Genomic DNA, 15,262 nt, shown 5'->3' on the forward strand with positions numbered 1-15,262 from the left:
TTTTTTTCGGCCCGTCATCCATTCCAGTTCATCGTGTATGAAATACCACAGAATTGCTGGTCTCAAGCTGGACCGAGTCTTAACTTTTGATTTCGCTCAAAAAAAGAAGAACTAGAGATCAACAACTATGCCGCTTCTAGGGCCTCGCACCGGTGCATTGCTAGTGGAGCTTCGGTTCTCCAGTTCTCTGATTTTCGGACTCCATTCTTGATTGTAGGCCGTGTCAATGTAGTATACCGTATTGAAAAAGGAATCAGGTTTTTCCTTGAAAGTTATGCGTGTTGAATTTGGCTTCTTGGATGATTGAAGAAAATGAAATTGAAAACAATCAGATCAGCATCTCTCGCATGGCAATTTTTTTTATTTAAATTTGTGTTGTTTTATTTTTCTGCTCATTTTAACCTTGCGCGTCTCCTGAACAACGCAGTCCTCAATAATTTGAAAACGTACATCTCAACGATGGAACTTTAACCAGAGCTCGCGTTGCAAACAAAGAGAAGAAGACATTGATATTCTAGGTGAGGGCAAATAGAGCCAGTGCTGAAAGTAGCCCCTTTTGTTCGCAAAGACGCACCGTTGCTCACGGCTGATGTAAGAGTTCCTCACCAGCAGCATCCTGACGTCGGGCGACCGTCGTGGATTCGAGACGGTGCGCTAGAGTTTCAGCTACTCGCTTTATGTCAGAAGGTACCGCCTACAATCGCGAAGACTGGTGCTGGAGAACGGCTGGCTTCGACTTTAATCGACTATTTAGAACCCGATCCATCTTCAGAGGAGTTGATTGGCAGGAAGAGACGCCGCTCGAAAGTATCGATTGGAAACTTGCACGCCATGTTTTTTGCTTTGTTGTATTTTATTTAGTCTCATGGCACGAGCTAATGACGTCGACATAAGAACGGCGCTGAACGATTAGCGGAGCTAGAACTGCCTTTTGGCTCTTGGGTGGTGTCGTTTTGCTTCATGGCGAGGCGAACTTGCGATGCGAAGCATGGCATCATTCGGGGCACTGGCGGAAGATGCTGTAATGCCATGTCTCAAGCTCTTCATGATTTCAGGCGCAGATGTCACACGGATATGACGAACCTATTGATGGAGCCATTTCCCGACAAGACTGGATTTTGGTCTTTTTGGTGAAAGGTACGGGACGCAATATGCGGGAAATGTTTGAGGAGACATGGCTTGTTCTGAAACTCTACAAGACGCTGCCTTCCATCTAGATTTAGAACGATTATTGGTGCAGCAAGTAGACATTCCATTTTCAAACGCCAAGTCCCCTTTATCTTTACATGATCCCACGTTTTTTCTTTTCCTACATACATGCATGCGCAGCCGCACCCTGCGTTTCCAACGTTGCAAGACTCAACGCTATGACGGTCATAAATCCATCGGTGGGAGGAGATATAAGCAGAAGGGGTATCATTCTACTGCGTCTTTTTCGTACCTGCTCTTGGAGGCTCTGAGTACAGCCACACGGCGACAAACGCGCACCAGCCAGCCACGGTGATCCAGATGCCAGCGATCCACACCCATCCACCGCTGATCTTCCAACTTCTGGGCCACTCGTCGTGCGCAATGTGGCGGACAGTGACCTGCCTTTTCTCATCGACATTGGTCAAGAATGGGCGCTTGTAGTTGACGCGGAAGTGGAAGATGCCGTGCTGATCTGGCGTCGTGAAACGGGCCTCAAAAATGGTCGAGTTTTGAGTTGTGGACACAGGGAGGAGTGGTATGCGGTGAAACGGTGAGAGCATCGTGAATTCGAGCTGCACATCGTCATTTGCGGCCGGTGTGAAAGGAGTGTAGTGAGTGAGGGCATATTCGGAGAGCTCGATTTGGAAAATCTGACATCATGTAGGTTAGCTCTTCTGGAACTCTGCGAGATTTATGGCTATAGCGGAAAGACGTACGACGTCGTTTTTGACTCTGTAGATGGCAGGGTTGAGATCGCTCACGGACACCCCAGTGCTGTTCACGACACCTTTGGGTCCCTCGTTTAGCCAATGCTGCAGTCTGCCGACCTTGAGCACACCCAGTTCCTTGAACGTCCATGCAGAGATCTGTTCGGCGAAAATCTTATTTCCGTACTTGCTGTTGTCCATATACGTATCCTGCAACATCTCCACACTTCCCAGAACTGTTAAGCGGGCGCTGTTCCTGGCTTGGTGGGCGGACACGAGCGAGATCTGCGAGCCGGAAGCGAAGAGTTCTTCGACGCCATCCTCCTTAGGGCTGCCAATATACGCCGTGCTTGGAGCCTTGAGAATTGGCAAGAGTAGTGGGCTCGCTGAGCCAAGGACCTGACCGACGGCGTGTGGAACGACGATAGGCAGGTTGTTTACGTCTCCTTTCTTTCCAGAACCAGCCCCCGCAGCACCAAAGAAATTCTTGACGTCGTCCCTAAGCGGCTTTGGAGGCTGTACAAGCAAAATGTCGTGCTGTTCTGCCGCGCTGCTGTCAAAGTTGAAGTGGTCAATCACGGTGCTGCTCCTGTCAGTGGGTAGGTGAATGTCCAACTCCAAGAGTAGCGAGACGATGCCACTGGGTACGGGCGACTCTGACGACAGACCAAGAAGAATGTTGCCCTCCGCTTTCATAAAGTCCAATAAGAGGTTCGGCGTCAGCGCTGGTCCGTACGCTTTCGACTTTGGGGGTAGCAAGAGGACATGATCGTATGCTCTGGAGCCGAGATGGAACAGCGAGAGACCCTCCTTTTTGGGAGATTCGAATGTGAGGGAATACCCTCTACCTGCACTCGCATCCGTGTGAGCCACTACGACTTCGTGCCAAATATCGATGCCGTGGTTTGGTCGTAAAGGCCAGCCTTACCTTCAAGCTCCTTCCAGAATGTGGAGTACTTGCCCTTCTCCGCCTGATCCTCAAGGACGACTAACAATCTGTTGCCGCTTGAGCTAAGGGCGGCCACTATGCTCACCAGGCATAGCACCAGGAGGGACAGTAATGAGCGCATTTTTGTGTTGTTGCAGCAATTGGGCCTCGAGAAGTGTTGCCGGCGTGTCCAACCCAAATGCTAAATGCTCAATCTGGCTTGATGCCCTTGGGCCGCGCAACACAACGCCAGGGACCATTTGGAGCCTTAGGCATCAACAAAGGCATCTTCGCAGGTCTGCGAACGACCGGAGCTTCGAAACAAGGCTCTCCGAACCTCTTTCTAAGTCAACAAAGTTTGAACGGCCATTGCCCTAGAGGAAGAGTCTCAATCGTCTCCGTGCGCATCCATCTGTTCATTGACGAACTGATGATATGCTGACTCCACACGCAGGCCTCGCCGTAGCACCAAAATGCCGCCCATCGCCCCCATCGAGCCATTCTTCTGGCATCAGCCCCTCCGATACATGCGCTGGGCCGCGCGTGAGAGGCCGGCTCTCTTCTGGTCATGCGTTGTTGGTGGTGCTGGTCCTTTGATCGTGGTTGCGGCGCCCCCTCTCAGGGCCAGGTTTTTCAATGACTACAGACCACCTCCGATTCCAAGCACATACCCGAGTAAGTTCTCGGCCGAAGTCAGAGCAGAGTACGAATTAAGGAATGAAGCTAACAAAAGTGCTACGTAGTTCCTGCGGGCCCGAGGAAGATACCGAGTGGCTACGAGGATCCGTGAAGGCAGTATCTCATGGGTGTGGAATGATGGGAATTGGGCCCCGCGCTGAGATCAAGACGTAGAAGGCATATGAATATTTCCATTTCGAATATTTGGCTTCCATTGCGTTGTCTGAACAGAACATGATGCATCTCTGTCGTGGCGGGGCTGCAGGGCATATGGCACAAGAACTTCGCAGATGCCCATTGTACATATTTTGCTAATCATCACAAAGCGACATGTTCGGCAGCTCATATATCCACAGTCTTTTAAGCTTATAATCAACTTTGCATCGCCAGGTACCACCTCTCCAAGGTGAAATGAACAGCATGGTCAACGTCCACGGCAATCATGCATGCCAATACATCTCCAATCCCACATGTGAGGTAGCGGATGACAAGCACAACGCAGGCTTAGTCGAATGATATATCAGCACCAAAAGACATGCGTACAATACTGCTCTGAATCTCGACATGGGACTGTTGCCAATTCTCGTGCAGCACTAGCAACCAAAAGCCACGTCATGTGCATTGCACTCTCTTTCCCGTTGCGGCAACATTTGCCCGTCCATTCGATAGAAAAAGGCGAAACTTAGGCTTTGCATGACGATGCACTGGCATTTCATGGCTTCGCGCGGCCAAAAGCTTCACGTCACTCAGCCAGCTTATGCAACCTACCACAGTGGGCAGAAAAAAAGCGGCATTGCGAATGGAACATTCGGCTAGCATCGGGTTCTGGACTTGCATCTGAAACAATCTTTTCGTTCGAGAGCGTTCGGAGAGTGGTAGTTATGTGACGACGGCATCACATTTGAGCATACTCCACGCTGGTGGTGGGTGCCAAGTGGGGCTCAAGGTTGGTGAGTTGTGGCCTCACGGTATGCGTAGCCTATGTCATGGGTGCGGACTCTATAGAACGGCCAGCTTGCAAGATTGACATGGCCAGCTCGGGCCGTCCAGATTCGGCACGAGACCTCAGAACGGCCAGTCGAAAAGGACAACTTACAAGTACACTCGCCTCTCCGATGAGTCAAGACACTTGGCTGGTGGCGTAGTGCGCGCTCGAAAGCATGGCAGGCGACAAAAAGAAGATGCAACGTAGACCAGATTTTGTTTGTGCGAGGCCCCGGAAGTTTCTCGAACTCACGTCGGCGAGCCAGCAGACAAGGAAGGCAGCCGAAGCACGATGCGCTGGAGGGAGAAAGCGCAACGTCGCCGCAAGCAGCCAATCAGCGTGCCGATAGCCCGACGACCCCTGCGGCCCCCTCGTCCAGAGCGACCCTGGCGCTAGTCCCGTTTCGATAGATGCCACTTTTTGCTAATCGCTCGCCAGCCTATTTCACAGAATCAAAACGTATCCCATATAAATCTTTTCTCACCCTCATTTCCCTCGCACACACTCTCAACTCCTACAACATCTCTTCCCCCCCTTCCTCCTTCTTCGTCCCTTTCTTCTCCTTACCAGTTCCCTCGACACAGCCTGTGCGCCTGGGATCGCTCAAGCAGTGTTCGTTGTTTCAATCTGTCCTCTTTTCCCGCTGCTGGCTTTCGCTCCCGTCGCGGACAGCTTGCCACGCACATTGCTCAAACATGGCGCGGCATAGTAGATCAAGCAGCCTGGCCGCTTCGTCGCTGCTCATTCCACTTTACTTGATGCTGGTGCTCTGCGCCGGCTTGTTTGGCGCGCAAAGAGCGCAGGCAGATGATTCGAAAGAGGTTACCGGTCCTGTCATTGTATGTGCTTGCCGGCTTCATACGAGCAACAACCAGCTGACAATCGTCTCTTAGGGTATAGATCTTGGCACCACATACTCGTGTGTGGGTGTAATGAAAGGTATGTTTGCTCGTCCTGCTCCACGACGTGCTCGCCAATATAGGTGCTGTCCGCAACTTTCATGTGAACAGGTGGCACATTGAGGGCCTAGCTTCTTCCCACGTTCAAACATGTAGCAACCAGGAACACCCAAGACTAACCGCTTGCACACAGACGGCCGTGTAGAAATCATTGCGAACGACCAGGGTAACCGAATAACGCCTTCCTGGGTAGCTTTCACCGACGAGGAACGTCTGGTCGGCGACGCCGCAAAGAACCAGTTTGCCCAGAACCCGCACAACACTGTTTTCGATATCAAGCGTCTGATCGGTCGCAAATTCGACGACAAGGCCACTCAGAAGGACATCAAGCACCTCCCGTTCAAGGTTATCGACAAGAACAACCAGCCATGGGTCAAGGTCAAGGATGGCGGAAAAGAAAAGGAGTTCTCCCCAGAGCAGATTTCTGCCATGGTTTTGGGCAAGATGAAGGAAATCGCCGAGTCTTACCTGGGCGAAAAGGTCACCAACGCGTATGTCTTGCACCCGACCAGCTTCTCCCTTCCCCTGAAACTTGAAATCGTCATTCTTTCAATTGCTGGTTCTGACCCTGAAACAGTGTCGTTACCGTCCCGGCATACTTCAACGATGCCCAGCGTGCCGCCACCAAGGATGCAGGCACCATTGCGGGTCTAAACGTTCTCCGTGTCGTCAACGAGCCCACCGCCGCCGCTCTCGCCTATGGTCTTGACAAGACCGACAAGGATGAGCGTCAGGTTCTTGTCTATGATCTTGGTGGTGGTACCTTTGATGTTTCCATCCTAACCATCGATCAAGGCGTTTTTGAGGTCTTGGCAACTGCTGGTGACACTCATCTGGGTGGCGAGGACTTCGATCAGCAAGTTCAGAACTACTTCGTTAAGAAGTACAACAAGGAACATGGCGTTGATGTGACCAAGGATGCAAAGGCTATGTCCAAGCTCAAGCGTGAGGTCGAGCGCGCTAAGCGCACTCTGTCCAGCCAGAAGACCACCAAGATCGAGATCGAGAGTTTCTTCCAGGGCAAAGACTTCTCTGAGACACTCACTCGTGCTAGGTTCGAGGAGCTCAACGACCACCTCTTCAAGAAGACCCTCAAGCCAGTTGAACAGACACTTAAGGATGCCAAGCTCAAGAAGTCTGACATCGACGACATCGTTCTTATTGTGAGTTTTTCCTCTCTTGTCTGCGGAACGAAGCATCTGATGCTAACAACATGTGAAAGGGTGGTTCCACTCGAATTCCTAAGATTCAGTCCATGCTCGAGGAATATTTTGGCAAGAAGGCTCGTAAGGACGTCAATCCAGACGAAGCTGTCGCTTACGGAGCGGCCGTTCAAGGCGGTGTCCTTGCTGGTGAAGATAAGACCTCTGGCGTCGTCCTCATGGACGTCAACCCACTTACCCTTGGTATTGAGACCACCGGCGGTGTCATGACCCAACTCATCAAGCGCGGCACCACCATTCCAACCAAGAAGTCACAGATCTTCTCGACTGCGGCCGACAACCAGCCTGTGGTATTGATTCAGGTCTATGAGGGTGAACGTTCCCTGACCAAGGACAACAACTTGCTCGGCAAGTTCGAATTGCAGGGTATCCCACCAGCTCCTCGTGGCCAGCCTCAGATCGAAGTTGTTTTTGAACTCGACGCAAACGGCATTCTACGTGTGTCTGCCTCCGACAAGGGCACTGGCAAATCCGAGTCCATCACCATCACCAATGACAAGGGTCGTCTTAGCCAGGAGGACATCGAACGCATGGTTGCCGAAGCCGAACAGTACGCTGAGGAAGATAAAGCCACGCGCGAGCGTATCGAGGCGCGCAACTCGCTTGAAAATTACGCTTTCAGCCTCAAAAACCAGGTCAACGACAAGGAAGGTCTTGGCGGCAAGATTGACGATGACGACAAGGAGACCCTTCTCGAAGCTGTCAAGGAGACCATTGACTGGCTCGAGCGTGAGTCATCGGATGCCACAGCCGAGGACTTCCAGGAGCAGCGCGAGAAGCTGTCCGAAGTCGCGTATCCGATTACTAGCAAGCTCTATAGCAGCGCTGGCGGTGCTGACGAGGACGCTGATGTGCATGACGAATTGTAAAATAGATCATATTACAGAAGATAAAGGCAAGGATAGGAAAGGAATGACGATGGTTTTGCATTTTTGGCATGAATCTTTTTGCTCATGGGCAAAGAGGAGGCCTCATGGCGGCGTTGTTCATCTAAGTTAAGGAGTCTCCAACTTTTCTTTGTCTCTTTTTGCTTTTACATCAACATGATGCCATTGTACTGCCGCTACTAGTTACTAGCGCTCGTTTGCGAGGGCATGCCTTTCAAGGAAAAGAGACGAGCGTGCGGCGTAGAGATTTCATATGCCAAACACTATGTTGTATTTTGACACCCCGACGCCCCTTTGCTGCTCGTGAACAGACTACTTGGTGAAGATGTGTTATCAACAAAGAATACTTAGCGAGAAGCTCCAGCTCTGTCGCGTGCTGCCATTACTGTCAGACAGGAGTTGCACTCTTTTAGGGACGAGACGGAGGAGACATAGGCCGGTCCGCGAAGATGGGATTGGTGAATCACGTGCTTTCATTTGCCACAATTTGATCTGGCTGCAAAAGCTTGCAATAGTCTCACAAAGACGCTCTGGTTCAATTTTCGACGAGACTTGCCCCCAATGGTTCATATGGATGAAATGAAAGTCTGGATTGAAAAAAAGAGGGCGGCTTCTCGTGCTTACGGGCTTGATGCTCTTGGGCTTCATGCTTACCAGTTCGGTATCAGGCCACAGCCGCAAACGGAAGTTTGCGCCGAACACTCAACGTGAGATTCAAACACAACTACTACACCTTACAATGTGGAACGATAGAGAAGCGTACAATGACTTTTAATATCGCAATTGTTGGCGCCGGCATCGCTGGGCTCGGCGCTGCAATCGCGTTGTCGCGAGACGGGCACACAGTGACCGTCTACGAGAGACGTGCCACTTCCAAGGAGGAAAGCGGCAGTGGAATCCAAATTCAGCCGTCCGGTGTCAAGATTTTACAGAAATGGGGTTTACTAGACGACCTGGGAAAAATTGCGCATGAGTCGGGCCAGCTCGAGCTGATCAGATATGCAGACGGCAATGTCATCGCTACGCAGCAACGGAAAGGGGCGCGTAGGTAAGGGTCCGTTATCAAAGTCGCAACAACAGTCGTTGACCATGACATAGTCAATGGTATTGTCTCCGAACCGAATTGAGAAAGTTCTTACTCGAGGCCGCGATATCTGCCGGTGCCTCTGTACAATTTGACGCGCCAGTGCAGAGTGTGAACCTGGAGGCTCCGTCCATCACACTCGCCAATGGGTCTACTATATCGGCAGATATCATAGTCGGCGCGGATGGCACCAACTCCGTTGTCCGAAAAGCCATTTTCCCCGGCTCCGAACGAAGGGTGACGAATGACTATGCTTTTCAAGCCAGTATCCCTCGCGACGCCATGCTCGCCGACGAGGACACGCGAGAGATTTACCACATGCTTGCAGCGCGACCGTGGCTGGGCCCGTCCTCATGGGCTTTAACCTCGACGGCGCCTCATCAAGAAGTGTACGATATCCAATTCTTGCTATGGGACCGCGCTGTTGACCGAGATCCGCATCCGGACAAGCTCATCGAGCCGCTCGAGGATCTCGCCATGATTGAGGACGTGTTCGAGGGCTGGAGCCCCTTGTTTGTCAAAATGCTCTCAAAGAGCGTGAAGTTTCTCAAATGGCGCCTGGTCGAGGTGCCTCCGCCTCCAACGTCACTGGCTCCTGGTGGCAAGGTCATCTTCATTGGAGACGCCTGTCACGGCATGGACCCCAACGCAGGATTCGGCGCTGCGCTGGCTCTGGAGGACGCCGCAACGCTTGCTGCCGTTCTGCGCAAAGCGAGCGTGTCGGCGGACATCCCGCGCTACCTGTCCATATGTGACAAGATCGTGCGCGAACGTAGCAGTGCCGTTAGGCCATATTCCGCGTACATGGGTAGGTTCTTCACGGTGCCAGACGGACCGATGCAACAGAAAAGAGATCAAGGAATGAAGAAATTCGACCCAAACCGCGTCGTGGGTGTGAAAGCAAGCAAACTTGCTAGATACAACACACCGGAATGGGTCTCATATCTTGATGACTACAGCCCAGACGAGGCAGTAGACGAGATCCTTCGCCAGGATGCAGATGGAAAGGCACAGGTTAAACAAGTGGTCTCATCTAAACTCTAGCGTTCTGGACTGTCGACTCTGGAGCTGTGATATTACCACTCGAACAACATCTCTTGGAGAGCGAGCCGACTAATGTGCAGAGTGTCTTATCAGATGTATAGGACGGGATGCGCGTTTATTTGTGTCATTATCATTACTATTACATGGTGCGAATCCAACGGAGCATTGAGAGTCCATGAAGACTTTCCTACTCTTCATATTTCCCGCTCAAGTTTACCAAACCCGCCTTCTCGTTATCCGCTTTGCTCTGCCGGCTCCACTCGGGCGGCTCGTCGATGCCTTCCTCCTCCTCCTTGTCACCGGATTCCTTATCCTTGTGAACCGTAACCGTCGCATGTTCCGCGGGCGAGTACACCGTGATCAACTCCAGAGGCTTGTCGCCCCTGGTGACGAACTGATGCAGCGTTCCCGCAGGCACGATCACGATGTCTCCGGCTTCGACTTCCTGATCCTTCCCCGCGACGGTGGCGAGGCCCTTGCCGGACGTGAAGATCAGAATCTGATCAACAGTGTGCACCTCGTCGCCTTTTCCCCAGGTAAATTGTCGCACGTTAGTTGACGTCTTTTTTTTTTGATTCCCTTTCCAGCCCCTTCTCGAGCCGAATCACGCTGAAGGGTACTCACCGATCTCACCGCCTACGGGAACCTCCATCACGACGAGCTGGCTGTACAGACCCGTGTGCAAGACTCTTCTGAACTCGCCAAACGCTCGCGTGCTCGTCGCCAGCCCCTTGAAGTACACCATTTCGTGCTTCGGCGGACCCATGTTCGGCATCTCCACTCTCCCGTCCTTGGTAGGATGCTTTCCCAGATCGCTTTCAAATCCTTCTCCCGCCGAGACGGTATCGTTGGGGAAGAAATTAGAAGAAAAAAAAAAAGTCTCGACCGCGGAAACCGCTGATTGCGCTGCTCTTTACGACGGCGAGGTGGGTTCACCAAATCTCGGACGCGAGAGCGGACAGAAAAGAACCTCGAATATCTGGAGTCAAAAAAAATGCACACAAAAGACTCCACGAGGCCGCGGATTTGGAACTGTTATGTACACGACCTGGCTCGAGAGAGGGCTGATTACCTATCACCAGAGGCCCGTCGTCAAATCCACCGCGTCTAGAACGCGACAGTGACGACGTCGTGGATCTACGGTTTTTGTCTGGGCAATCTCCCCTCGCGGAAACGCCAGAGGCGAAAGTACGTCCCCAGCGAGTAAGTATGCTAAGCATTAGTCAATGGAGCGCGGTCTAAGAAGTCTGACTCCATGGGCCGAAACCGCAGAAAGACCTTGCACGATGCGGTGGCGAGGCCCATGGCGAGTGCGAGACGATCCGCAGTCAAGGTGGAGGGAATATGGGTGACGCATAGAAACAGAGAGACACGATGACGTCGCAGGTCTGACGAAGAGACAAGGAACTCGGAGCGGAACGAGTTCCGAGTCCGGGTCACGCCATCTGTCAGTTGGAGAAAGTTTCGGGCAAAATGTTGAAAAGACTCAAACGTTTCATTTTCGAAGTCGTATGCGAGCACTTCTATTCTGTTATATCACAACATGTATGGGCAGTTTCTTCAAGCTAGCCAGGTCAACACGCACATAGCCATCACGCGCCAAACCTCTTCGAAGCTGCCGCTCTTGCCCATCTGTGCAAGAACTTCTCCCACTCATCGTCCGTCAGGGCCTTCTTGTTCTCTTGCATGTCACCGTCCACGCCCAAGGTCCGAGCCGTCCAGAAAATGTACACCAGCGCCTCGATTTGAGGGCGCAATTGCCGCTCGGTTAGATCTTGCTGTGGTGTCTTCGACGGTGGGGGGCCATCTCTTGTGGCGTCGCAGGGGAGTTCAGCTCCAAACCCCTCGCCATCGCCGTTGTGGTGGCTGGCAAGAGCAGCAGTGGCAGAAGAAATACCCGAAGAAGAACGCGCCGCGTGTTGATGGCTAGAAGCACTATCCGGAGGCAGTGGCTGTAGCAATTCCCTTACGGGCGCGAAGAGGGGTGTGGGGCCTCTCCACATCTTGTCTGCCGCCCTTAATAGTTCCACGATCCCGTACGGATTCAGAGCCATCGCTGTGATGTTTCTTCTCCTCTTGCTTCTACCAGGGCCAAATAACATCCACAGCCTCAGTCTGATTGCCGCTTCCACAGCCGTTGTCCACATGTGGACGCCCTTATCCACCAGATCCTGCACTATCGCCAATCCACGAAGAAAAGTTTGTTGCGGAGGAGGTGGAGGCACACCGGTAGGCCAGCGACGGTACTTGGTAAGCCAATCCGAACGGCGAGTATGTGGACGGAGATGACTGTCACGTGCGACGGCGAGGCGGCGTAGGCCGTCGAGAAAACCCCACTCTATGATAGACTGAAAGCTACGGGGCGTGAAAAGTGCCTTAAGAGGGTTTGCCGGATTGCCGAATGGCAGCCCAGCGCGGATGGAGTGCTCGTCTGGTTGCTGGCGACCTTCTAGATATGAAAGAGAGACAAAGCCTTTCGCCCGGCTCCCTTGATCGTACGCAGGCTTCGCTACGATGGAACGATACGTGTCTACAATAGCATGGCAGAATCGCTCTACACTGTCAAGATTCTTCATCCCATGTCGCTTGAAGAGCTCAATCAGCGCCCATTCAGGGATCTCCGTGCCAGCTTCAAGTGCGCGAAGCACCAAATTGGTGACGATTGTGAGGTCATCGTACGAGAATCGACTGTCTAGCATATGTGGACGTTTGCCTCGTTGTCGAGGTCGCAAAAGGTGATGCATGGCCTCTTGGACTGTATTTCGCGTGATTTTGACAGCTTCCAATTGCATTTGATTCGCGTAAGTGAGCACGTCGTTTATGCGTTGCTGGCGAATGTAGACACAAAGGAGGGTATTCATGTACTCTTCCTTGGGGTTCTCTGCGAACATGCTCATAAGGGTCAGAGTGTGGTGCACAGCCTGACCGTCATGATGAAGCACTGCCTCGTTAAGGATGTTGCGCTGTAGTCTTTCATCATCGAGACTATCCGGGTGTTGATCACTGTGTAACAGACCACGTAAAATGTCAACTAGGCCGTCATTGGCACACCTTTTGATAGCACGACAGAACCTTGACGTTCCGATTGCTATACCTTTGTCTTCGAGATCGGCGATATAGTATTGCAAGTCTTCCGTGCTCTCGCACCGCAAAGCCAGTTCGCGAAGGGCAAGTGGGCCAATCTTCTTCACCGAAAAGGCATGTAGGAACGACGTGACCCATGATATCGTGAGAGCTCGAGTAGCGTATAGTCGAGCGCAAAACTCGTCGCTGAAGCCCTCGGTGCCAGCATGCTGAACCTCGGAGACCAGAGAGGACAACAAGCCCCGTGTTGAGGCATGCGATCTTGGTATTGCTGCTGTGTTTTCCATACTTTTCGCAAAACTTTTCAGAACAGGCTCAGGAGGAGTAAAGAAGCTATTATTGGCCTTGAAAGACTTGTGATGAGCTGTATTTGAAACCAACGGCACAGTACGTGTCTCCGCGTCTCGGGAGGGTCTGGGTGAGCCACCTGGTTGTTCAAGTATAGTCTTCGCTTGCGCAGCTCGTTCCAGTTCATGCGCACGTAACCGTCTCCACCTCGCTCCTTGCTTCTCTTGCACTCGCTGCCGTAATTGCAGGAATACTTGCATCTTCTCCGAGCGTGCAACTTCGGGGCTCGGTGAATCATTGTTCTTGCTCAAAATATTGTGCCAGCGTAGAGCTTGTCGAAACTTGCCTGCGCTAAGTAGTGCGGGAATGAGCTGGTCATAGCACGGTTCGCATATTCTATGCAGGTCCTCGTAGATGGTCCTGAAAGCCTCGAGGCCAAGATTGGTTTGTGCAAGTGATGCAGGTGCGGCGAGCTTGCGCAGTGCGTCTCGTGGTATGATGTAGTTTTCCAGAAATCGGCGATGCAAGCCCAGCGTTCTCGTTGGCGAGCCTGTCCTCAACACGTAGGTCATGATCATGGTGTACAGTGGAGGAAAGGCTCGTCCCGTTCGCGCGTACAGCTGGAAGGCATATGCGACGACATCGTCGTGTAGTTTTGGAGCGCTCAGCAATATCGTCCAGAATTGACCTGCCTTTGCGCTTCTGGCAGGCAATTCAACTTCAGCTTCCTTGATCAGCGTCCACACTTGCTCAACGCCCACGCTACCCTTGAGACGAGCTTCCCTGCGTAGCAAGCTGAGCCATATCTCCGGGCTCTTGCCCCATTTGTCACATTCTTGGATGGTATCGTCCTTATCTAGGCCTCTTCTTAGTGTCTCTTCCGCATCATCGATGAACGGAAGCTTTTTCGGAGACGTGCCCTGTTTCGTCGGTATGGATGCGTTGGCAAACCCCCCTCTTTGCAAATCGATGCTTTTCCCTGAGTTTTCGCACAGCACCTTGCGGAACTGGTTGGATTTTCGGACTTTGTCCGCGTCGACATCTTGCTGTTGCGTTGTGGTGTTAAGCTCTGAGAAAGATGTTGATTCCGTTGTGGAGCTTTCCCGAGAGCCTGTTCGCACTTTGCGAATCACATTGTTGAAAGCGTCGTTATACCTTTCCCGAACTTTAGAACCTCGCTCTTGAGCTGCATCGCTTTTTAGTCGACGATGATATGCGCTACTGGCGTACGGTCGAAGTGCGGTTGATGTGGCAGGCCTGGCGCGCAGCCTGACCAGGCTCGTTTGCATGGAAGGTGTAGACACCTACAACTTCACGACCGGACATTGCATCCGGCTTGAGGAGTGAGGAATTGACGCCGATGCCAGTGCAATGGAGATCGGCTGGTTTTGTCGGATGGAGACGTGCAGAAGCTACACAGGAGATCGGAGGTCCGAGCTCCACTCCGCAACTCGAGGACTTGAATCTTCGGCTTTGATTTTTCCTTCGTGACGCATGAAAGCTTAGAGGTATGTTGACCCAATACACACTCTCTTTCAGCCAAATATCTTATCATTGTCCGCAGAACTGCAATTTGCTTATGTGTATTATCGAACATCGAATGCAACGGCAGAACAGTGCACCACCTTATCCGTAACCCGCAGCGTCACTTCTCTGCCGACCATCCTCCCATAAACGGATCGCTTTAGTTGCAACAGTCTTTTGAAGCAAACTATGATAGCTCCGTAAAGAGATATGCTACAGAGCATGGGTTTTCATGTACACTTGCATTCGTTGTATCAGACCGCGAATCGTCCTGTGAGCATCTGACACGGCAAAGTCCTATACCGGCCGCGCCGCTATATCTCGAAATTGAAGGTGAGCTACGTGGTGAGGCGATGATGGCGGCGCAGATATCGATCATTGCTTTCCAGCCTCAGCCATTGCTCCAAGTTTCGACGAGTCTTACTTTCTTATGACGGGAAGTGGATAAGGATCTATCATTTGAAGTCACTGGGTGACCGATCTTTCCAAGACATAGCAGCAACGCCTGTCACTGGAGGGAGAACCACTCAGCCAACAAACCGTAGGCTCGGATTACTCGTCCGCTCTTTGCTCGACCCTCGACACTCGACGCGACACCCTGCCTATCCTGTCATGTTTAGAAGTAGGATCTAGTGATTTGCCAGCCGGCGGACACGAGGAGACTTAGTAGCAGGAGGGTT

General features: G+C 52.1%; 6 protein-coding genes across 6 annotated transcripts; 3 read left to right on the forward strand and 3 right to left on the reverse strand.

The window, feature by feature from the left end:
- Nucleotides 1-1,137: 1,137 nt before the first annotated feature.
- Nucleotides 1,138-3,021, reverse strand: PV09_07898 (uncharacterized protein). Its single transcript, XM_016361730.1, has 3 exons — nucleotides 2,827-3,021; nucleotides 1,908-2,746; nucleotides 1,138-1,841 (listed from the first exon to the last, which is right to left on the reverse strand). The coding sequence occupies exons 1-3, from the start codon at nucleotides 2,966-2,968 to the stop codon at nucleotides 1,422-1,424; spliced, it is 1,401 nt and encodes a 466-aa protein (XP_016210412.1). The 5' UTR covers nucleotides 2,969-3,021; the 3' UTR covers nucleotides 1,138-1,421.
- A 132-nt stretch (nucleotides 3,022-3,153) lies between these two features.
- PV09_07899 (uncharacterized protein) lies at nucleotides 3,154-3,902 on the forward strand. Its single transcript, XM_016361731.1, has 3 exons — nucleotides 3,154-3,226; nucleotides 3,281-3,501; nucleotides 3,570-3,902. Exons 2-3 carry the CDS (start codon nucleotides 3,300-3,302, stop codon nucleotides 3,614-3,616), a joined length of 249 nt encoding a protein of 82 aa, XP_016210413.1. The 5' UTR covers nucleotides 3,154-3,226; nucleotides 3,281-3,299; the 3' UTR covers nucleotides 3,617-3,902.
- Nucleotides 3,903-4,939: 1,037 nt separating this feature from the next.
- PV09_07900 (chaperone DnaK) lies at nucleotides 4,940-7,839 on the forward strand. Its single transcript, XM_016361732.1, has 5 exons — nucleotides 4,940-5,328; nucleotides 5,383-5,428; nucleotides 5,582-5,939; nucleotides 6,026-6,611; nucleotides 6,671-7,839. Exons 1-5 carry the CDS (start codon nucleotides 5,185-5,187, stop codon nucleotides 7,538-7,540), a joined length of 2,004 nt encoding a protein of 667 aa, XP_016210414.1. The 5' UTR covers nucleotides 4,940-5,184; the 3' UTR covers nucleotides 7,541-7,839.
- A 401-nt stretch (nucleotides 7,840-8,240) lies between these two features.
- PV09_07901 (uncharacterized protein) lies at nucleotides 8,241-9,893 on the forward strand. Its single transcript, XM_016361733.1, has 2 exons — nucleotides 8,241-8,606; nucleotides 8,657-9,893. Exons 1-2 carry the CDS (start codon nucleotides 8,323-8,325, stop codon nucleotides 9,684-9,686), a joined length of 1,314 nt encoding a protein of 437 aa, XP_016210415.1. The 5' UTR covers nucleotides 8,241-8,322; the 3' UTR covers nucleotides 9,687-9,893.
- On the reverse strand, nucleotides 9,781-11,030 carry PV09_07902 (uncharacterized protein). The gene is made up of 2 exons (XM_016361734.1): nucleotides 10,311-11,030; nucleotides 9,781-10,211 (listed from the first exon to the last, which is right to left on the reverse strand). The coding sequence occupies exons 1-2, from the start codon at nucleotides 10,459-10,461 to the stop codon at nucleotides 9,874-9,876; spliced, it is 489 nt and encodes a 162-aa protein (XP_016210416.1). The 5' UTR covers nucleotides 10,462-11,030; the 3' UTR covers nucleotides 9,781-9,873.
- A 130-nt stretch (nucleotides 11,031-11,160) lies between these two features.
- PV09_07903 (uncharacterized protein) lies at nucleotides 11,161-14,431 on the reverse strand. Its single transcript, XM_016361735.1, has one exon. It carries the CDS (start codon nucleotides 14,345-14,347, stop codon nucleotides 11,279-11,281), a length of 3,069 nt encoding a protein of 1,022 aa, XP_016210417.1. The 5' UTR covers nucleotides 14,348-14,431; the 3' UTR covers nucleotides 11,161-11,278.
- Nucleotides 14,432-15,262: the final 831 nt, after the last annotated feature.

Source organism: Verruconis gallopava, assembly GCF_000836295.1.
Source record: "Verruconis gallopava strain CBS 43764 unplaced genomic scaffold supercont1.34, whole genome shotgun sequence".
In the NCBI taxonomy this organism is placed as follows: Eukaryota; Fungi; Ascomycota; class Dothideomycetes; order Venturiales; family Sympoventuriaceae; genus Verruconis; species Verruconis gallopava.